This window comes from Struthio camelus, chromosome 3 (genome assembly GCF_040807025.1).
Source record: "Struthio camelus isolate bStrCam1 chromosome 3, bStrCam1.hap1, whole genome shotgun sequence".
In the NCBI taxonomy this organism is placed as follows: Eukaryota; Metazoa; Chordata; class Aves; order Struthioniformes; family Struthionidae; genus Struthio; species Struthio camelus.
Genome location: NC_090944.1, coordinates 68,729,283 through 68,753,465, shown reverse-complemented (window position 1 = coordinate 68,753,465; position 24,183 = coordinate 68,729,283). Strand labels below are relative to the sequence as shown.

The 24,183-nt window shown below is 39.7% G+C and overlaps 1 protein-coding gene and 1 long non-coding RNA gene across 5 annotated transcripts in view; both read right to left on the bottom strand.

Moving 5' to 3' along the window:
• Positions 1 to 3,511: 3,511 nt before the first annotated feature.
• LOC138066740 (uncharacterized) lies at positions 3,512 to 13,012 on the bottom strand. The gene is made up of 4 exons (XR_011140193.1): positions 11,778 to 13,012; positions 7,900 to 7,975; positions 7,508 to 7,615; positions 3,512 to 3,695 (listed from the first exon to the last, which is right to left on the bottom strand). It is a non-coding gene; the product is annotated as an uncharacterized lncRNA (long non-coding RNA).
• A 5,520-nt stretch (positions 13,013 to 18,532) lies between these two features.
• Positions 18,533 to 24,183, bottom strand: part of TRMT11 (tRNA methyltransferase 11 homolog) — a 32,282-nt gene continuing 26,631 nt past the window's right edge. For all 4 annotated transcript variants that reach the window (XR_011140192.1, XM_068938214.1, XM_068938216.1 and 1 more), the window contains one exon: positions 18,533 to 19,109. Coding sequence is in view for 3 of the 4 variants with exons in the window: in XM_068938214.1 (XP_068794315.1) it covers positions 18,978 to 19,109 (132 nt within the window). In the remaining variant the exon portion in view is untranslated. The remainder of the gene's footprint in view (positions 19,110 to 24,183) is intronic.

Below are 24,183 nucleotides of genomic sequence, written 5' to 3'. Positions count from 1 at the left end.
TCATGCTAATCATCCCATCAGGCAAAGCACAGGAAAAGAGATTGTTCCCCTGTTCTAAAACTGGTCTCCTTCTTTTGTTTGAGAAATGCTAGATTTGCTTCCCAACTCTGGGTTAGGTAGCAATTCTAATGTTTGTCCACTTTGTCCAGGTGAACTTCAAAAGCAGAAATTTTATAAAAAAAGAAGAAAGAAGGAAGAGTGCTTGTACGCTGTGAGGGCCCACAGCTCTGCTATCTCTGATCTTTGATACTCAGCTTGAGGTCCACAGAAACACTGGGGGTTCTGCATCATCAGGAGGTCGCTGGTAAGATGACTACACATTTCTTTAAACATACCCATAGCTTCCAAGGCAGTTCACAGGAAAGTGTCATTGCCTGCTGGACAGTAGGTTGGCAAGACCTATTAGCAGGTATAAAGACATTTTCTCATATTAACACTTTTAATCAAATTGATTACAAGACTATGATTTGCAAAATAATTAGCCAAAATGCCAAAGACTTTCTTATTTATTACTGATCCTTTTATCCAACAAATAGTGGGATGCAAAAAGGTTCCTGGATTTTTTTATATGACTCCATCATTCTTCAATTAAGAAAGGCTGAGAAAGCTTAACTTTACTCTAAATAATCAAAGAGATTACAAAAAATCCTGCTCTCTGCCATATGATTTCTAAAGATAGCATAACAAGGGAAAAAAATACCGTTAGAAAAAGATAGATCACCCCTTTCCAAAATTATAGGTTCACTAGAAATGGAGTTGGAAATATCTGTATGAGTAACTCTATTTTTCAGTTTCAGATTTCTTCTCTTGCAATTAGAACTAGTCTAGGTTCATTCTATTCCTCAGACTCTTTACGGAAAACAATTTCTGTCCTCCATCTCTAATAAAAGGACTTCAGTCTCAGTATCACCCCAATATTTCTAATAAACAGTTACAAGTCCCCACTGAAAATGTTGTTGCAAATAAGACTGACATAGAACAATTTCGTTGGCCAAGAAAATCAAGAATTCAGCCAAAAAAAGACAAAAAAAATCTTTCCCCTCAATTTTCAGGCAAACACACAACTGTAATAATATTTGAGCATATTTTAGCATCAAAATCAACTACTTGAGTCTTAAACAGCTTATACTGCTTAGCCAACCATCCAGCTAAACTGTTGGTCTGTCCAAACAGTTAGTCATATTTTAAACCAATGAAAACAGGCAAAGTGATGGTTTCCATAATAAATAAAGTAACTTGTTTTAGTAGAAATCATACTTTATACCTGTTTTTCCAATATATATGCTATAGTATATATATCGAGGTAGTTAATATTCAGATGACAACCAACGGAGAAGAGAAAAGAAATCAAAGCTGGCATAGATTCTACTTCTTCCTGAGTTTCTGCTTCTGAGACAGGAGTTAGGAAAATGAAAGGTTTTGGTAAACTTCATTCTGTCATAAGTAATGAATAGGAAAGAGGAACGTGAACCCACAAAGGAAGCAGAACAAGATGAGACCTTAGGATTTCAAACTCTTCCAGTTCATATAAACAGAGCCTATTTCCTTCGGGTTTTAGATCACTATCCCACCTTATCACTCTACTAGACTTTATAAATAAATATTCCAATCATTTGCCTGATTGAATTACCATAATATGTTCCCAGAAGAAGAACCAAATCATTAGGAGAACTCAGATTGTCAGAGGCCAGCATAGGTCTGCCAGGGTCTGAGACTAGCTAGTTTGCCACCTGTAGACTGGTGGGTTGTTTTACTGGAGTGAAGTAGCCACTTTTGGAGCCAAGCACATGTCATATTTTCATCCTTTTAAATCCTGTGCCTCAGGGTGCAATATAATATTTCAAGAGGAAAGGCATGAGCAGCACAAACTGAAGCAATGCAATAGATCAACTCTGGCTTCCATCCATGACGGGGGAGAAAAGGAAAACATGTCTTTTATAACCTATGACACCCAGGCACAGATTTCTTTCCCTTTTAACGGCCCACCTAGGCACATGCTAGGAGGGGACCCTTCGCCTTTTCTAGGCTGCTGCTGTTTCACCTTGACAAAGGCCAGCAGTGGCAGAAACCCTTTTCTCACAAGGACCAGCTGAAACAAAGTCTTGGGACCTTCAGAGAACAAAGCAAAGGTGGTTTTTTTTTTCAAGTAGATATTTATAGAACAGAGCACACCTGAACTAACTGAAATCTAAGAAAAGATGTGGGGAAGGGAGAGGGGGAGGAATGGGAAAAGAGTGGAAAAGCTTGGTCATCAGTAATTCCTTACCCATAATAATTTCCAAAGCTGGCTAAGCACCTAAGCATGTGCAAAATTGCATACACTGAAGCCTTTCTCTGGCTCACCTCCAGGACATTAATTATACTACCCAGCTTTCAGAATTAAAATATAAATATATATAACCATAATTAATGAGATTATAGATTTCATGAGATTCCATCGTTTCCAGCTCAACATAAGAAAAATAATTTGGAGGGGTCAGTTGCCCTTTCTTATCCAAAGAACTTGCGCCAGTGTAAAATTACTAAGTGGGAGGATAATTAAAGCATGTCCCTGGAAACTGGACAACTTAAATCTCTGGAGATATACATCTGGTTTTATAATTTATTCTTTGACATTTTTCTTTAAAAGCCAGAAAAAGTACAAGCAATTGAGTAACAATTAAGTTGTTACAGTGTCTGCAAGTTTTTTTTTCCTTTCCGTTACAGGTTCAATAACCTAAATGAGACATTTCAGTTACTTCTATACAGTCTAGATTTACAAAAACACACAAACACACACAAAGCCTTCTAATAATGAGACACCTGGCAGATAAGAATATGTTCCCTTTTGTATTTTACCCACACCTCATATAATCACGTAGTAAGAACTGTTGGAACTCAGAAGCAACAATGCAAATGTGCATCTGATAAGACAGTCACCAGATAGTAATCATTAGGAAAAAATGCACTCCCTTTGCTCCATACAGAACAATTACATTTTTGACAGTGAGTAAAAGTGAAGTACGCACAGCCATTTTAACTACAGAGTTGTACAGCACCACCCCTACCATTAAGGCAGAGACCACTGCAAAATTGCAACACTTGTGGTTTGAGTTATAAATAAGGAAACCTGCAGCATGGGGTACTTAACGTTTGTGATTCAACAAATAATCTTGACCCTCTTACCAGAATTTGGGTATTAGCACAACAGACTATTGGCTGGAAACTGCAAAAACAGTCTTATCCAACTTTACAGATGCTCCAAATTTGCAAAGTAAAAAGCAACTGGTATCATAATAAAAGCTTTGAGGACCAAGCATACAGACTGGCAAAATCTTAAGCCAAGAAGTGGTTCAATTTCCTGCTCTTAGCCCAAATTTTAGAGAGGATGTAATATTTCGTTGTAAAAGATCGCCATGGAAGATATCTGCCTTCATTTTTTTCATATAGTCTATTTGGCAGCTGCAGGGGAATAGGCTGTTAGGTATTTTTACATCTCTAATGTCTATTATTCTAATTTCATTTAGGATTAGCAGTCCAGTATCCATCCACAGCAGTAAAGCTAGAAAGCTAGAGTTAAACACAGACATAAAAACACAGGCTGCTGGAATAGCCAATATGATCAGTTGTCCATATCTGGTAGCCAGTAATCTGATAGTCTAACTTCTTACCTTTAAGATCAAAAATATCCATCATCATAGAGTGGGAATTCATTTCTAGAAGAACAAACAAAAAACTTTGAAAATAATCTTCTAGGCATATATTGGAGGTACCTCACTACCCTGTGCTCTCTTTTGGTGCTGATGTGTCATATCCTGTGAAGAAGGCTAAGACAGACTCTCTGAAATGTTATAATGGTTTTATCTTCACCTTGTCACAGCTCTGCTGAGTGACAAACAGGTTTTGAATGGTCTATTCTCTCTGGAGTGAGAGAATAGTGTCAACACTGCTCTAGATTTCAGATCTGGCAAAACGTGCCTGAAGGTGACACGGAAGAACAGTAAGTTTTAAATGACACCTCAGTTCTCATATGACTCCTGTGAAGGACTGCCATTAATAAGATAAAGCTTTCTTAAAAATTAAATGCTATTCTTGCATCTCTCATACTGAATAACTCATCACAGCACTGAGATAAATAATGCAGGCACCTTTTTTAGATGTGGAGTGATAAGCACCAATTACCTTCCATTTCTAAGGAAATGCCATGAGTGCATTTTAGTCCTAGCATCAGAGATGCTCACAGGCTAACAGAGCTCCATAGATGAATTAGCCTTTCTTGACATTAGGAATCATAAACATTCAGTTTTTCTTTTGGAAAACCTAACGCATTTGTGTCTGTTGAGGAAAAAAACTTGCAGACAAACTGTAAAGATAATCACTACAATAAAGGATTAATTCTCTAAGTTTCCTAGGTGTCTTCTCCTAGGTCGTTCAGTATAAAACAAAGAGTATCTTCCTTACAAATGACAAGTCAGAGTGAGTGAAGCCAACGGTGCAGGTTACAACCTTTCAAATTTCTCCTGAAGATCATACTAACTGTCTAGAAAAATTTAACAATCGCTTAAAAAATAGCTTGAATGTTGGCTCACGGTACCAAACAGTTTACATAACTCGTTCAATGTATTTTATTCAACAGAAAGTGCAGTATATTGTGAACACGTATCTTACAGGTCACCTTAAATTTCCTTATTAATTTACAAATCAGTTTTTCTTTCATGTATTTTCAGTACAATCTTAAGGACTGCTGGATCTTTCCAGTTAGAAAATGCGATCTTTCATCCAAAGAGCCAATACATGGATGTAAATAGCGTCCATAAGTATCAAATACTAAATGCGACAATGGAATCCTATATACAATCAGATCCAGCTTTAGATCTACAGATTCAGAATGTTATACTTCTCATATCTCCTACCATGGAAAAAAAAATCCCCATGGACATACTACACTGTGAGTTGCTTGTGGTCAGTCCTAGAAAGAAAGGATGGTGGTGGGAGTGGTTTGGGAGCTAGTCTTAGACTTGGAATATCTTCATTTCCTTGTACCACCAGAGCACTGGATAAAAGGAGTCTTCATCCTGAATTCCTAAAGGCAGATGTTTCACATGGAAAGGTGTTCTCAGCCTCATAGATGAACATCTACTTGCATTTCACACTCAGAAAATCCCTTCAGGCAGAATATAAAAGTTGGGCTACCCACTGCAGTCACAACTACTGTCCTGTCACTGTTCTACCGCTTTATCATTTCCATATGGAGTGTACAACTATCCCCAAAAGTACACACATCACGTCTCACTTAACCTGCTACACGACACTGCTGCTACTTCTATACTATCCAGGATGGGATTACTTAGTCAATGATTTCATTAATTGAGTCTCATCAACATCCTGGCTCCTCAGATCTCACCAGCACAGACAAGGACTGTCTCACCAAACGCTCAGAGAACAAAAACACCAACACATCCATCTTTTCAAGGCCCTCTATTTCCCTTTGCACCAGCTACTCAGGCATGCTGTTCTTCAAAATGCCTGTCGCAAAAAGCTGAAGTATGCAAAGTAAAAGAATCCCAGACCACATCTCACTTTGACAGACTGAGAGAACTGATCAGAAGCCACTGAAATGAAAATAAGTGGGACTTGATTAAATTTGTTAAATGCAAATAGGACAAAGACCAAATAACAAACACACTATGCCTCTAAAGGGCTAGATTCACAGGGTTGGAAACAATTATGAGTCAAATCATCTTGGAGAGATAATTTTGAAAGGAAAACAAAAGCAATAATTAGGAGTTGTTTAAAAACAGAGCTCTGAATATCTAAAGAGCCACAATCACCCACAGAAAAGGAAGTTTATGCTGGTGGGACATACCAAATGTGGCTGAACTTTTCTACACCTTGTAAATCTGAATCTGAAGACAGGCTACAAGAACTCCTGGGTTGCAATAAAGCCTCCCTCCACACCTCCCTGAGGAGCTGAATCCCGCAGACCAAAAGCCTAGTTGTGGCTCCATTACTGATCCTCATCGCTCCCTCTCTCACGATAACAACAAACATACCCACCTACAAAGCTTTGAGCAGAGTTTGCTAACACAACGTAGCTCTTCACTTGAAACAAAAACACAATAAAGTATAAGTGACAAGTGACTAAATATCCCCAAAATGCAATCTCCTCACTTTAGTTCATCTTTTCTTTTCCCAGAGACATAGCTGATCTGTGTTTAGGAAGGCAGCTAATGGCTTCTCTTCTTCAACTTTCCATAGTTTTATGCTTCAGTAAAGCCCACTGTGACACAAAAGACCATCAGGTCCTTCCTTCTTCCTTGCAGAAGGTTCTCTGGTGATTCAGCAAGGAGCTGCAAAATCTCCACTGTCAGCCTATGATCTGGGAGTGATGTGACAGAGACTACAGTTTCATGGTTACTGTGAGCTGATCCAGCAGCTCACTTCTAATGGAAGAAGACTCATATCCCCTATCCCAGAAAAAAAAAAAAAAGTTTTTAGCTCCCCTGCTTGTGAAACTGCAGGCTGAGAACTTGAGAACTATAGAGCAATAACTCATCTGCAGAACCTCTCATAAAATGTAATCTGGTACTCTCAGGCAGAATTCATAACTCACCCGTTAGCTCCCCAAAGTATCACATATATTAAATAACATTCTAGCTAAAACGAAAATACAATTAGCCATAAAAATATTTAGATAACTCATGAAAAAAGAGAAGTAGGCAGCGACTCATAGAAATCATAAGCCAGAAAACCGACAAGGGAAGCAGCAGGTCTGAGGGAGACAAATTCTGTGACCACCTAAACACACTAAGAAAGAAGAGATTTTGCCCTTGGAATGCCTGCTCTGGATTTTTTTTTTTCTGTGTGTGTTGAGTTGAACTCTTGTTTTCTTGCTGTTTATCAAAAACAATACCGGTACATTTTTGGATGGACAAAGCAGATAATAATAAAGATGCAGAAGTCTTTTACAAATAGTCTTATCCAGCATTACAGAAAAAGCAGCTGATATGCATGAATAAAATGAAGGTGAATTAACTGGCACTGGAAGAGCTCTAGTAAAAAATAGACATTACCAACTGGAGATATTCTTAAATGAGCAGGGCTAGTTTGTGCACATCCAAAGGTTGTAGAAGAGCAGACTGACAAGTACTCTGGACTTATTTCTCTCCACTGACTATAAAAGGAGCCTTAACACAACTGATTTCGATGGAAATATCTAACATCAGAGATTAGACGAGACAAAGCTGAGTCTAAGTACTGATTGTCAGTAAACTTGAGTGTGCTGCAGAAATATAAGATGTCTGGAAGAACGCTAATGTTATTCCAATCTTCTAAAAGGACAAAGTATTGGCCTGCCAGCCAGACTGGTCCCGTCTTGTTAGTACCTCCTAGTACTATATTAGAGAAAGCAGGAGGCTGTGGTGGAAGTACAGGTGAATGAATGAGTTAGCATGGCCAAAACAGGTAATAGCTTATTATTGGGCGTCTCCACAAGGAACATTGAGTTGGAGTACAGCCACTGTCTTACCTCCATACTTGACACTGATATGACCAGTGGTGAAATACTGTAACAGCTAGCAGCTGTCTAGCAATGCTGTCCACAATTCTAGGGGGATACTGACGACTTGTAGAGCATCTGCAGAAGAACCACAAGGGGCATTAGAAAACTGTAAAACATCTTATGGTGAAAGATTTAGGAAGATCAGTTGATCTCCTTAGTTTATAAAATAGAAGTTTCAAAGATAGTAAGAGTGGTCTATATGATGTACATGGAGAACATACATTTGGTCATAGGATCTCTTAAATCTAGCAGAGCAAAAAAGATTCTAATGGCTAGAAGTTAAATATACTCAGAGTAAAAACAAAAAAAAAAAGAGATAATGTTAACAGTTATAGTAATTGAGTACTGATGGAACTTACCTGGGATTACGGTGTATTCCATAGATTTAAGTTCACTACTCCGGGAACATTCTTCCAGTGGAAAAATGTCAGGGGACTAGAGATGGAAACAAACAAAAACCATTACCTTAGTACAACCAGAGTTGTTGGACTTAAAAGCACAAATTAAAACAGGGAAATCATGTCGCACATACTGTGTACAAGGTCAGACCAGACAACCACAACAGTTAATCGCATCTAAAACCTATTAATTAATATTTTAGGCAAACAATTGCCCTGCTGAAACTGGATGCAAAATTATTATTAAATTTTTCAAAAGGCTTTATTAGCAGTTACTGAAGGCATAGATAAATAAAGATTTTCTAAAATGTCTTTCAAGAATCTAAATATAGTTAAGCCTTTCACTTGCCTGAACATGCTTTCACATCTAAGAATCTCACTAAGTTGCCTTTTTTTTGGCACTTTTTAATTCCTGAAAGCCTGCTATTTGAAATTCTAAAAATCTACTGTATGATTGAAACAATCCAAATTTTGGAAGTTTTAATTTACAAACATGTCTGATTTCCACAAATCAAGATAGAACGAAGTATCATGGGAAACAATGATCCACTTTGTCCAGTTCACTGATAGTGAATTAAATGGATAGCTCCCTTTAATTAGCTATACATTTCAAAGGGACAAATGATCCTTAGTGAGATGAAAAATCAAAGGTAGGATTAAAAACTCATCCACCTCTTGTTGTTCTTGTAGCGTTGAACAAATTAAAGACTTTTACCATACTAAACTAAAATTTTATAAAATGTATAATTTACTAGATTACTCTGTTAGAAGCTTTAGCTTTTTCAAGGAGTTAGTTTCAATCTGTCACCACTACAATGATTATACCAGCCTTACTTTCAACAAAGAACTTCCTATATCATCTTTTACTAAAATTCTATTCTCCCATAGGCAAATAGACATGGGAATTGTTTGTGCAAAAATGAATGCCCCTTGTGCCTTATGCATGTTATGCATTTTTGCATCCTGATATGCCAGCCTCAGAGTTACGATTTGATGGAAAAGCAAAGCAACTCATTAAAATACATTTTTACATTTCAAAGCAGGAATTTAACACCTGTTGATGGTTGATAATTACAAGTCAATTTAACAACCTATCTTTAAAAGGAAGCATGTCCAAATTCATGCCTTGTTTATGCACGAATAATACAAAGAGAGGAACTGTGGTGGATGTTTTCAAGGGCATAATCTGAAGATAATACTTTTATACAGATCTTGTTAGGAGTATACATCATGCTGAATAACTTTTTCTACTCATAATAAGATGTGGAATAGAAAAAAATTCACTTGCTGTGACAAAACTCCAAGTGCATTTCTAAAGCTGGCCGTCAGGGAAGAAGTATTTCCCACTCACCAACTGAGTGTATTTGATACGGAAACATGCAAGATGACAGACAAAAGTAGCCACAGTGCTGGCCCATGACTGAAAGACAGATAGGTTGGACTTAAGCTGAGAGACTTCACTTTCCTCTTTTCGTGTCCATGAGATTGCCTTCATTCCTACCTCAGGGTGCCCCGAGAAGGGAGAGAGAGCTCTGTCACTGTGCATTTCCCTTGTTCCTTTGAAATGGCTAGGAGGCAAGCTGAGGGGGGGTCTAACAAGCACTACCTATACTTGCCCAACAGGCAGCGGAGAAAATCAGCAACTAATAGTGACAAGGGGCATACCCTTCTAAAAACAAAACAAAACAAAACAAACTCAGGCAAATGGAAATGAGCAGAAAGGTAGCTCTCCTACAGGAAGCTAGAGAAGTCTGCATGGCTTTCAGTGCTAGCATGCACAGTTTGGAGACAGAAGATGCTGCTGCCTCCACAATTTCCCGTAACACTTTAAAGAAACTCAGAGTAGAGGCTCTTTCCTTCATAAGCTTTAGATTCACCAGAAATTTTAACTGGTGTGTCTGGAAAAAGTGTCATTGTTACTGTGCATAATTAGTTATAGTTCACTAATAGTATATACCATAAAAATAATGGATGGTGTTCATACTCCTTCTTATGTGTATACAAGGTGCTCTAGGTCAGTTAGCAAGACTCAGAGCACCTGCAGTTCTTCTCAGCACATGGTAGGAGATCCCACCATACCAGCGGGATGGTAGGACCATACCAGCGGTTATATACCAGCAGGTATATGCTACCATACCCGCTGGTAAGTACTGTTGTGCTCTGAGCAGCAAGTAACCAGGAGACAGCAGCTCTTCCTCTCAGATCTCACCGGGTCGTAGCACAGAGCAGGAGGACAGTCAGCCTAAGGGGTTAGAGTAGAATAGCAGCCCCTTTCGCTTCAGACATTGAAGATGCAGTTCAGTATGAGGGCTAAGCCAACTTAACAGCTTGCTGCTGCCCACAGAAGCAGTCCAGCTCATGCCTCTCTTCTCCTCCCAACCACACTTCTAGCTGCATCATCCTCCTGTTTCTCTGCTGCTCAGCTGATCCTGTGGAGTGCTGACTGAGCGCTACAAGCTGGCAGAAAACTCACCCAGCAGGAAAAAAAGTTAAAAGGCAAATAGACTTTTGCCAGGCTAGTGCTGACACAGAAACCTGAGGGATCAGATGAGTGCCTGAACCTGTTGCACCCCCTGGCCTGAGGAAGCGTGAGGGAGGGATGTGGAGAAGGAAGGGGGCAAGCCCGCTCTTTTCAGAGGCAGTGAGCTGTTAGACTGATTCAGACGTCTACTCAAACCGCACCTGAAGAATATGTTTACACTGAGGCTACAGTTTCCTGGTAGCCTAAGCTGATCTAACCAGTAGCTGTTGCAATTTTGCCCTGTCTTATAGCCTCTGCCAGCCTTACACTGGCTCTGGCACTTGCTAGACCCCTTGAGGGCCTTTTTCAGCAAGCTGACCTGACAGAAAACTAACCACTTCCCCTCTCCAAAGGAATACTTTTCTGCTGAATTAGCACACTGAAAAGGCTCCGTAACGGGTCCAACAAGCTCTACATCCCTGCAGCAGAGAGGGTGGGAATGCGCAACCTGAGAGGGGAGAAAGGTGGGAAGTCAACAGGCAGTGGTTAGATTGGCTTTGGTTGGCAAGGAACCAGAGGTATGACTGCAGCACATCCAAGCCAGCTTTAAGTGAGCTAGGTCAGGTGCTGATAGCAGCAAAGGGGCAATATCGTGTGTTTCTGTTGCCAACAACTTACACCGTACAGTGTCTCCCGAGAGGCAGTATGGCCTGTTTTGAAGGTGACAGCATCACTGGGTATCTAAGCTAACTTGTTCACAAGCAGCTTTGATATATCTTCAAGAGTTGCAACCTCGTATCTGGTTGCTTGGGTGTAGTGGGCATGCTCTTCAAAGGCCTTTTCTCTGACAAGAGCAGTCTGTCAGTGTCACAGGAGGACAGAACACTGGCTGAATTTAGCACACTACCTTTTCTCTTTCTCAGCATGGTTCTGAAGAGAGAAACATACTTAGCAAGGTCTTAGTAAGCTCACAAGCTTCCAGAAAACTCTCCTGGAGAGACAGAGGAGGGGAAAGGACACAGGCCACTTGCCAGAGGTTCATTTGTCCAATTCAAAGAAATTAATTTAACTGTTAGTTGCAGTAAGAGTGCTTGCAGCTGCTGCCTTCTCAGGCAGAAATCCTGGGCATAAGAAAATATGGTTTAACTCCTGGAGTTAAACAAGAGGTAAGTGCCCAGCACGCAGGACTCAGAAGATTCCGTGGCTTCAAATCAATGAGACAAACTTAACATTCCCATTTGCTCTATTAAATAGTTACTGCTCAGAGTGGCGACTATTTAAAATACACACTGCATGTTAACACACAGGGTAGTTGGCATGAGATACCAAAACGCATTCAAGCACTTAAAAAAACCCAGACCTGAAATCAAAACTTCACCTTGCTAAAATCGTAGGTCTCTCCTGCAAAGGGGAGTTAAAGCAGAGAGTTCAGGCTGGTAGGAGCTGCTTGTTGTGTGCGCCATGGTCCTGCACACATACGCAGGATTCCTGAGTCCATGAAGGAGAAAGAGAGAACAAGTGTTAACAACTGTTAGACTACAAAACTGTGTTTGCTTATTTTTTCTTTTTTTGCCTCAGAAGATAAGAACAGTTGGAGAAGTATATACTGTGGGGCCTCAGTAAATCTACTGCCAGTACTTGCTGTTTGAGGCTTTCATCCATCCAGTTTAATCCAAATTAGTAGGAGCTTCAGAAAAGGATTCTGGCAGAGTCACAGCTGGAAAGATTTTCATCATTAATTCTGCCAAGCATATGAAAATACAATCAAAAAAAAAAGAGAAAAGGAGGTGGGATATAACAGTTCTTGGCACAAACATGTTTTGCAGCTTTTAAAGTAAAAACAAAAAACAAAAGAAATCTATATTTAATTAAGAAATGTTCAATATCTTTGTCTACTTTGTCAGTTTTATGTAAGGCTTCAAAAGCTATTCTATAATTAATTTTTTATTAAGGTAGAAATGTTCTTAACTTTAAAAAGAGGGGCAGGGGGTTCCACTTCCCTTGCCCTAAAGACACATGCCCCTGCACTTTTTTGGTAGGTCATTCCCTGTAGCAAACAGAAGTAGTTTATCAAGTTCAAACTGCAGCTTGTCAGATTGCTCCAGAGAATACCATAATACTGAAACAGAACAAATGTACATAGTACTTGGGAGCTTGTGAAAATTTGCCTACCTCTGTATGCTATTGTCACTCAGGCAGACAAAACTGAATGGCCAGCCACTGTCCATACCAGATGCTTTGAAATTACATGACTGAGCAGATTCCTCATGTTACTGAGTAAGAATAAGCTGCTTTCCAGTAACCACTTTCAAAGAACCGTACATAGGTGCACACATCCCTCTGCGACAGCTCTTGTCACAAGCAGCAGAGACTAAAATATGACATTTTCCAAATGCTAACTCTGACAAAAATTTCTGATTAACCAAACCAGCCCTTCTCTTCTCATATAATTTCACTACTTTTTTCTAGGAAATGTTGTGTGAAAGAGTGAAGTTCAAACAAAAGCATACAATACTATCTATCTGCTACATATGCATTTTGAAGAGAGTAGATAGATGCTTCCAAAAACTTTCCTGAATTGTTATGGTTTTGGTTTTTTGGTTTTTTGCAAGATAAAAGGTTCTCCCCAAGACAAAAAATGTCCGCCATGGGACTGGCTTGTAACTTTGGTTATTCAAGGCACAGTTATTGTAATAAACATTTGCATCTGCCTAGCACTTCTAATCTCAGGATCTCACAGCTTTATACAGTCTTAAAATAAACCTGTAGAGTAGAACATTTTATAAAGGCATGAACTGCAGCCAAAGAAGCATCATTCCACTCAATCATGTACACAAGGAATAGGACCACAGTTTAGCGCAGAAGATTGCCTGTGTGTAAAGGAGGACCTATCCTTCCAGTTCACTACATTCAACTACCATGGGATTTTGACCACATAAACAAAAGCTATTTTTCATCTCTAGGCAAAAATCACAGTATTTTACGAACCTTCCCTATTACTTGCTATGAACTTTCACAGCTAAATTTATCCTGGACTGAAATTACCCACTTGTGTTTCTCCCAAAGCTGCATGCAGTAGAAAAAAGGAGATCAAGAATTAGTCTTGCTCCAAAACACAATCATCAACATAATTCCCAGCCTTCAGTGGGAATCTCTTATATCAGGCTCAGGATAAAGCAAAGATACTGTGGGCTGTCCAGTCCTGGCACTAAACATCTGTCTTTAGTCACCGTTCAGAGACATCATATCATTTGTGCCAGACTTTTACAGAAGGAAGTATTATGATTAATTGCTATGTGCTTGTTTTGCCAATGGTATCTCCTTATGGAGATGAGACTGTTTAGTTAAGAGTTATGTATTTGACTAGAATGAATTACTAAGCCCATCACATACAATAACATAACCTGTTTTTTTTAACTGTATTAGTATATGAATCAATCCATGAAGAATAAGCCAAAGAAAGAGATACGAATCACTGTTGGTGAAAGTTTTAAGTTACACTTTTTTGCAGCAAGTGGCATTTACATTGAAAAAGCAATCTGAAAAACAAATTTTTAATAAAACTTAGTTTTGGAAAGAAGTAAAGCAGTGATAATACTATACTATTTTGACATTCTTGGAAGGGAAGGCATTTTATTTTAAGTATTTTTATTTAGATTAGAATGGGATTAGAATCCCAAATGATGACTGGTAATCATCATTTCTTTGCACAAAATACTCTCTTTCCAGCACCCGAAAACTGAATTAAGTTAGTTACCTTCTGTAGAATAACTTCTGTAGAATTTTAAATAAAACAAAATGTCCTGTTCCTACACAATCATCCTCAGAACACTCCTTGTCAAACACTCCTTGTCAAACTTGACGCATAGCTTAGAAGCTTCCTGTGCTTTCGTCTGCTGTGGTTTGTCAGAAATTTATAATGTATCTCCTGGATACCTTACGAGTGTAGAGATACTTAAGAGAATGTGGTTGCAACTTGAACTGGTTCAGCTCAATCACAGCTGCGATACTGAAGACAGTACGATCTACTGTCAATGGATTTGTTTATTTTTCATCTGTCCAACTTATTTTAAGCAACATACATACAAGAATTTAAAACGATCACTTGCTTAGTAAACCTGTCCTGAGGTCCAGTATCCTTAGTGTAGCCAGATGGACTGTCCTTTCTCTGGGATCTTGACCAATGAGGTCTTCTAGCTGATTACATGTCTCTCTTGAGAGCAGTCCTCTGCATCCATAGGCTCAGAAAAGCTGCAAATGATTAGAGGAACTGTACAAAATGACAGCAGCAACGATAGAAAATTATAATTAAAAATGTTGCAAGTGTACATACATTAACAGAGACTTCTACAGTCCTGTAGGCCAACAAAGAGCATCAGCAATGTATTCAAAAAGGTAGCATGAAGGTAGATAAGATACCACATTCCACTGTTTTAACGATACCTAGATATCACTGAAAGCTGACCAAAACCAATGAAATTAGAGAACAAAATTTAAAAACTGTTTGTTTTTTTTCCAAATAGCAAACAAAACAGAGAGAGGGATAGCAGTCTTCTTATCCTTCTGGGTACCCACAACTATTTATTTTTTAAGGAGCATGGAAGCAACTTCCAGACTGAAAAACATCCTTGTTCTCTGGACCTTTGGTCTAAACCAAAGTCTTTGGTTTAGACTTCAAACCAAACTGTGAAAGGGTGTAAAGAAGAGTAAGAAATGAGAAATACGGTGCCAAAGGGAACTCAGCAAGCAGAGAACGAACAGCCTTTGCTTTTTGGAGACTTTTATCAGTCTCCCGTCAGCTAATTCCAGAGCTGCTCATCATCTGACAGGAAAAGTAGCAAGCACTGTATGCTCCAGTGTTGCCCTCACACAGGACATCCTTGTCTCTGGAAACCTGTGGTCAGAGGACAGTGCAAAGTCACTGGGTCACCTTCTCTGTGACACCCTTGCTTGTGGCCAGACACTGTGGACCTGTCCTGGAGATGGTGGAAACAGCTATTAACAAAGAGATGTCAAAAAACAACAGAAGAAAAGAGAAGATTCAGAATTATTAAGGTATTTCCTCCCTTTAACAGCTCTGTAGTTTCCTGTAATACCAGAATAGCCCAAGAGAAAGCCTGTACTTTTTATCTTCTATGCAACGTTTTGCAGTCTTTTTGGGCAGCTGAACCTTAACAGAATTCACAGAAATCTGAATGCCTTTTGCCAACTTCCACCTGTTTGGATAGCAATCGCCCTCTTCTAAGTCATAACTCTAAGCTAAAATACTGTAATTAGGTGCAATGGAAAGAGACGAGAGAGGCCAAACAATTAAGGACTTCCTCCTCAATTTTCCAGTCTCAGTTAGCAGGCAGAGAGGAAGGAAGGATCCACGACAGAACCTGACACCAAACTTCAAGAGCTGCTGTTGAAGTGCTCGTATCCAGTGAGCGGAAGTTGCTTAAGTGCATGGTACCAGCATAGGTGCTGTGGAAACAGTGCACTTGTTTTATTAGAGAAGACCCAGAGTTAGACGTTCTTCCAATAACTGATAATAATTTTTTAGGCTGCAGGTGTGATGAGGACTACCCTCTCCTTGAGATTTTCAATAACCTGACATACCTGCTCCACTCCTGACATAGATGTCCTGAGAAGAAACAGTAACTGAGTTTCAGTTTTTGTGAGTTGGTGTCACAGCTTCAAGTAGAAGTGGAAAGCTCAGTTGGGAGCTTTACGTTCTTCTAAAAAATCTTTTGCTAGTTATTATTTGGGTCTTGTTGTTTCAAAGAGAAAATCCAGAAGATGCAAGACTAGCACTGCTTGTAGCAGCAGCAGTAACAATCATTGTTAGGATTTTTGCCCTAAGGTCTTTTTTCCATGTGGGTTCTCTGATGTTTAATGAGAGCTGAACTCGTATTACAGCCTTTTTCTTGGAAGAGACAGCAGCTAGATCTCTCTCCTCAACACTTCTGCTCCTTTAGACAAAATTTGTAAATCCTGGCTGTCTGCGAGACCTTGTCAAACCTTGACCTTCTGTTAAACTTGTTCAAACTGGCCAAAAGTTAAAAAATATATATCAGAGAAGGATAGGCAGGGCACACAACTAATGCAGAGAAAATCTAATTCCTCCATTTCCTCTCCCTGTAGATATACAGGAGGCTTGACAGCCAGAAACACTCCCACCAGCTAAAGGAGACTCTTCCCCTTTATCAACTCACTAGAGTGAGACAGCCTCTGCCCATATGACCTTGCAGCCATTTTCAGCTCCGTCCTCCATCCAACTTGCTGCACCAGAAAGCTCTCCAGAAATAACATTATTTTTCAAAACTGGAAAATGGCACAAACCACCCCAAAGGAGAGAATGACAATGGAGTGAGTTCAGCGCAGCTCATGAACTGACCCTCCCTGCCAGGGACAGGAAACTGGAACTTAAAGAAAAGAGACTGAATGGAACCAGATTGAATGAAAGTGCCAGAAACCGCTGGCGATCAATAGCCAGATCCTGCCAAAATGCTAACTCACCCACATACAAGAGAGACAAAACTTGCAAAGTTTGACAACTCTTTGGTAGATTTTATCACAACTCTACAGTATGCCTCTCTGCTTTGCAAGTCTGTGCATACAATAGTTTGCAGCATGCACGTTAAATGAGGAGAAATGTAGTGATTAGAAATATTTCCAAATGATAGTCTTAATGTTGGGGATCAGTATAGTTTGAACATCTGATTTCAATTCTATAATGTTTATGATTAATGGATGTTGATGTAGCACCCCAAATATGCTTATAGTTTCTGTTCAAAATGGTATCCTTCAATAATTGCTATTAGTAATTACTAATAGAGCTGTTAAATATGAACTGCTAACAGAGGTTACACACCACTGCCAAATGGACTAAACATTGGACCAAACAGTGCAGAAACAAACTAAATCATTCTTTTTGAACAGAGAGAGCCAGATTTGCCACTGCCTTAAATTTCGTCTAGCCATTTAGATCATGTCTATATAGGGTAACTTCTACGAAAATTAAGTTATAAGTACGTAATAAATCCATCTACAATATTCCTTGTCCAGGAAGAACAGAAAGTAATTTTAATTTGTAAAGTAATAAAAGCTGAATGCCAAATTGTAATGCTAAAATTGAAGTCAGAAATTACATGAAGACAATTTTTCAGAAGCCGTATTTTTTTTGATGTAATATTTGAAAGTGATCAATTCAAATTCTGCTTTTGAAAAATTTTCTGAGCTTTGATGCTTACTCCAAGGTTAGCCCAGAACAACTATTACATGGCTAACATTAAAAGTCTCAAAACAAAGTGATTTATAATGGAACCAGAGAAAATAAATCACTATTTCAGAACTTCCTAAGACACCACAGATTAGATCCAGAAGGTCAGACAAAGTTGTCATTGAGTATTTGAGCTCTCCCTGCTGCAGCTGAGGACCACAACACACAAAAAAGTGAATTCAGTTAATGAAATAAGTAAGATATACACAATGATTCATGCCTGCTAGGTATTATTGGTTTTTTGGAGAGGCTCTTCAAAGATTATGATCTATAAAGATCGTAATATGACCACAGTCAATAACCTTCAGCAAATTAAGAAGGAAGGGTTTATCTGGCTGGAGGAAATAGATAAATTCACCAACGCCCTGCTGAAGTATATTTGACCATATTTGACCACCAAATTGAGAAAAGTCATTAACATCCTGACTGAGTGGTTTTCAGATAAGGTATTTTCATGACGGACACGGTGTGGATTCAGCAAAGTTTTCCCTTTAACAAACATAGCTTCAGTTTCAAAGATTTGATTAGGCCTAACACCATTAGGGAACCATTACCGACTTTATGCTGTTGTTGTTACTGCTTTAACTATCAGTTTCTGAACCAAAAACTGCAGGCAGTTGGCTTGACCAAGAGTCAAGGTTTAGGAATGCAAGAGCAAATCCAAGGTACAGATGAGCTTCAGATGCGGACAAGCTTCATAGGGTTTAATAGGCTGTCCAGAGTTTGTCAGGTCACAGAGGCTTTTTTGTGTGTGCGTTTCTTTATGTTTTTTGTTTGTTTGCTTTAAGCATTGCTGGCCTCAGCCAGAGCAATCAGAATTCATATGAGCAGTTATTGCATGCAATAATTAAAAAAAAAAGCCTCACAACAAGCTTTGCTGTTTTTATTGTATACCATTTACAAAAAAACAAAACAAATGAAAGCGATCTTCTTAATAACAAATCCTTGATCACCACCACGTGTTTCGAAAACAACCAGATGTTCACAGTTTAAGAAGCCAAATAATACTACTACTTTTTGTAAATGTTAATGGTGAAAGAACAATAATAATCGTTTTAGTCAATCATCATTAGTACTTGAAAGTACAAATATAAATTAAATAAGGCTCAAAAAACTTGTACAATAAAATCTGCTATAAACAAAGCTAATTAAAAAGAACTGCTCTCAACCTGTGTTGTGGGTTTCATCTTGTTTTAAAATGAAAAGCAGTATTTATTTTCTGAAGCATCCAGATGAATGTTCACATCCAGATGTCCTTACAAAGAAACACGATCTTCATTCTTTCCTCATTTTTTAATCTGTTTACATTATATTTTACTTTTGGTTGTCTTTTTCTTCCTTGGCAATCCTCTTTGTCACACCACTGAAATACTTCTCACGAAAAGAATTGTGTCCCTTGTACGGCATGTATTGACCATCCAATGAGTAAGAATTCTGATCTTGATCCTGCATGGTATCAAAAGGCAAGCATTAGAATTTATGGTAGCATGTTCGGTGCGCACTGTCATTGTTTATCCTCAAAACTTTTTAAAATAATTGTGAGCAAAAGCAAGTATTTTGCCACTGATTTGCAAAAATTAAGTCATTAGATTAATCGAAAAATTCTAAAGATACAAAGATAAGTTTTTCATTAGGATTAAGAAGAACAAAGACATCCTACCACAAACTGTAATATTAAACACAAATGAGAACTCATATGCAACGGATAATACGTAATGTGACATTGACAAATATAATCTCTAAGCAGAAAAGTTTTTTCTTTTTTTTAGTATTTTAAGTTCTTTTTCTTTTCAAGTATTCATTCAAATTTCTATTATTCTACTCCGTGCAAGTTGTCAGTATCGGACACTTGAAACTTGAACTATGCTGAATCACTGGAACATCTCAGCTACCATCACTAGAATTCAAGCCTTCCCTGAATGAATGGAAGCATAAGTACCATGCCACACAGTCTTTTGTAACAGAAAATCTAAAGATTAGTTTCTGGAAAAATACCATGTGGAAAATCCAATCACTCAGAGGTTTGTGGAAAGCAGATATAAACAGGAGAGGAACACAAATGGCTAACATGAGTTCCTACAAATACTGAAGCGGTACAGAGGATATTTTCCTTGTTTAGCTTTTACTTACCTCTGAAAGTTAAAACTGACATTGTAAATCCTTACACATAATACTTATTTGACATCAGTCAAGAATACAGTTTAGAAGATTCGACCATTATATGCCCAAAGATTTAGTTTGTCACACATAATGGTTTTATACAATTAAATATGAAGATACTTGTCAACTATTGTTATCAATATCCTAAGATAAATGATACATCAAACTTAAATTTCAGTGCTAAAGAAAACAGATGGTGACATTAAAAACAGTTTAGCACTTATGGTCGATGTCAGTTTATCAAACTCACTAACAAGATGGAACTGATATAAACAGTCTCTCAAGAAAAAACAAACTGTGCAAAGAAAAAATAAAACCAAGCACACAACAGAACTAGAACTCTTCTTTGCAAAGTGTTTCTTCTCAATGCATGCTCATGGCTTACTGCAAGTTTTTACTTAAGCAACACAGCAACATAACAGATTGGTTCATTACTTAAGCTTACATTTCAGGTTTATTCATTTGTACTTGAAAATAAGGTTGCTCCAGAATGCTTTAGCACAAGTAGCAATAACATTGAAGTAAATAAAGTCTGTATTTTCATACATCACCGAATTAGTAAAATACAAGGGTGAATGAACTCTAGTGAACGTCTCTCCTTTCAGGTATTTTGTAGTCTTTCTAGGTTTTCACGTAGACAGGTCAACATCAGACCCTGCTTTGGAGTACGCACAGTGCAGTAATATACATTCTAAAGGAGTGAAACAAAGCCTAGTAACACAGCAAGATGTACGTGTGCATGTACAAGTGCCCTCTTCTGGACACAGTGAGATATCCCTATGAAAGTAGTTCTCATCTACTATCCTAGCAGATACCAGTGGCATGCTACTGGCTTAAATTAAGTGGATAAGTGTTAAATTTCACGTGGAAATCTAATGTGTAAAACATGCACATCATCATGAGGAAATTAGTTCCATTTAAAGAGTGAGAAGTTGGAAACTAGTAGGAGAAAATGACCTAATAAAACCTATTAAAAACACAGTACTACCTATTGTCTTTTGATCACCAGGTGAAACACAGCCATCTCTAATACCCTTCTCGGGCTCATAATCAACAGACTTAAAATATCCATGGGAAAAATTTCTAGTGGGAGACAGAAAACAAGGAGGACTTAAGACACAGAAGATATTCTCTTCTCATAGAAGAGAACAGAACCCACTCACAGAACCCACTGGTTCTCCATTATCACAGAATCGTTTAGGTTGGAAGGGACCTCTGGAGATCATCTAGTCCAACCTCCCTGCTCAAGCAGGGTCCTCTAGAGCAGTTTGCCCAGGATCACATCCAGACAGGTTTTGAATATCTCCAGGGAAGGAGACTCCACTACCCCTCTGGGCAACCTGTTCCAATGCTCTGTCACCCTCACAGTGAAGAAGTTTTTCCTCAGGTTTAGGTGGAACTTCCTGTGGTTCAGTTTGTGCCCGTTGCCTCTTGTCCTGTCGCTGAGCACCACGGAGAAGAGGCTGGCCTCATCCTCTTGACACTCCCCCTTCAGATACTTGTACACGTTGATGAGATCGCCTCTCAATCTTCTCTTCTCCAGGCTGAACAGGCCCAGCTCTTGCAGTCTTTCTTCAGAGGAGAGGTGCTCCAGCCCTCTAATCATCTTGGTAGCCCTCCGCTGGACTCTCTCCAGCAGTGCCATGTCTCTCTTGGACTGGGGAGCCCAGGACTGGACACAGTACTCCAGGTGAGGCCTCCCCAGGGCTGAGGAGAGGGGCAGGATCACCTCCCTCCACCTGCTGGCCACACTCTGCCCAATGCACCCCAGGAGACCGTTGGCCTTCTTGGCCACAAGGGCACGTTGCTGGCTCATGTTTAACTTGTTGTCCACCAGGACTCCCAGGTCCTTCTCGGCAGAGCTGCTTTCCAGCAGGTCAACCCCCAGCCTGTCCTGCTGCCTGGGGTTATTCCTCCCCAGGTGCAGGACCTTGCACTTGCCTTTGTGGAACTTCAGGAGGTTCCTCTCGGCCCAGCTCTCCAGCCTGTCCAGGTCCCTCTGAATGGCAGCACAGCCTTCTCGTGTGTCAGCCACTCCCCCCAGTTCTGTATCATCAGCAAACTTGCTGAGGGTGCACTCTGTCCCTTCCTCCAGGTCATGGATGAATATATTGAACCAGACTGGACCCAGGACTGAGCCCTGGGGGACACCACTAGCCACAGGCCTCCAACTAGACTCTGCGCCATTCACCACAACCCTCTGAGCTCGGCCATCCAGCCAGTTCTCAAGCCACCTCACTGTCCACTCATCCAGCCCACACTTCCTGAGCTTACCTAGGAGGATGTGATGGGAGACAGTGTCCAAAGCCTTGCTGAAGTCCAGGTAGACAACATCCGCTGCTCTGCCCTCATCTACCCAGCCAGTCATTCCATCAGAGAAGGCTACCAGATTGGTCAAGCATGATTTCCCTTGGGTGAATCCATGCTGACTACTCCTGATCACCTTCTTGTCCTCCAGATGCTTAGTGAGGACCTCCAGGAGGAGCTGTTCCATCACCTTTCCAGGGATGGAGGTGAGGCTGACAGGCCTGGAGTTCCCTGGCTCCTCCTTCTTGCCCTTTTGGAAGACTGGGGTGACACTGGCTTTCTTCCAGTCCTCAGGCACCTCTCCTGATCTCCATGTCCTTTCCAAGATGATGGAGAGTGGCCTAGCAGTGACATCCGCCAGCTCCCTCAGCACTTGTGGGTGCATCCCATTGGGGGCCCATGGATTTATGGATGTCAAGGTTGGACAAAAGATCTCGAACCCGATCCTCCTCAACTAAGGGAGAGTCTTCCTTTCTCCAGACTTCCTCTGTTGTCTCCAAGGTCTGGAATTCCTCAGGACTGGCCTTAGCAGTGAAGACGGAAGCAAAGAAGGCATTCAATAACTCTGCCTTTTCTATATCCTTTGTTACCAGGGCACCCGCCCCATTCAGCAGTGGGCCCACGTTTTCCCTAGTCTTCCTTTTGCTGTTGATGTATTTGAAGAAGCCTTTCTTGTTGTCCTTGACATCCCTTGCCAGACTGAATTCCAACTGGGCCTTAGCCTTCCTTGTCGCATCCCTGCACACTCAATACACTCGTCCCTGTATTCCTCCCAAGGAATTATACAGAACCACTGTTAGGAAAAGAGCGCTTGTCCTTCCCCTGAATTTGCAGGTCAATAATCCCTCTTCAACCTAAACATATATTTTTAGATATCTCATTTGGTAGACAGAATGGGAAGTATTTTAATGACAATCCTACGTAGTTTACATGTTTTGAGAAATGGATGGGATATTTCACCCCAAAGGATAATGATATATGGATTAACAGTATTTTAACATAAAATTTAAACCCTATAACCTCTAAGAGGTCACACATCTGTATAGCATTCATCTTGATTCCTTAAGTAAGAAAACGCTGAAGCAGGGTGAAGGGAGGAAGGAACTACCCCCCTCTACCCCTAAGCTGGTTAGGGCAGCAAGACGATGCGGTATGTAAACTTTAGGTTAAAACACAGCTGTAAGGAGGAGCATCTGCATTCATCAAATGTTAACAGGCTTGGTGCATCACACCACAGCAGAATCCATTTTGTAAATCCATACCTCATCAAAAGCTGTGCTTGCTAAACCAGAGGACATTTGCATTCAGGCAGCGATTTCTTGGGAGAGCTTACAAAGAGATCTCCTGGCACACATCATCATAATTCCAGTTTCAGAGCTCCCATTTGCTCTCTCCCCTCTATACAGGCATGACTGCCCAATAAAGAAAAAACACAGATTGGGGACTGCTTCTTAAAAATGGAAAAGGAAACAAGAAATCCTGAACTGTTTGGAAATGCCACTCAATGCTGACATTTAGTCATTAAAATAGTTTTACAGGGAATACAAGAACTGATCAAAATAAAAGCAATTCTTGGATTTCAGAGTCTAATGAATTCTGAACAAATTCTGATTTGGGATATCCATTCCAGTTATTTTGTACCTATACAGGGAGCTGAATGTGTACAATCTGAACACTAGTAACAGGCCACTTTTAACTCTGCGGAGAGAAAAATGTGTCAAAATTTCTTATTAATGAAACTATTTATTCTGCCTAATAAGATTAGAATTTTCTTGGGCATTAGGCAACAGTTCATTTTAATAAGGAAGTCCATCAAACATCCTCAGTTAAATTGTATTTTGAGAAGCATAAACTGGTAGAATACGCATTCTAAAGAACTGGCAGGAATGTTTTGTGGCAAGAGAAGATCTTTCCAGTAGGAAAAGGTGGGCAGGACACAGTAACGAATAAGCTGGACAAAGTCACAGGGAAGATTTCAATTAAAGACCATACCAGTGTCAGCTCTCTCTTAAGCCCATTAACTGTCCAGCGCAGTCAACATACATGTTTTCCC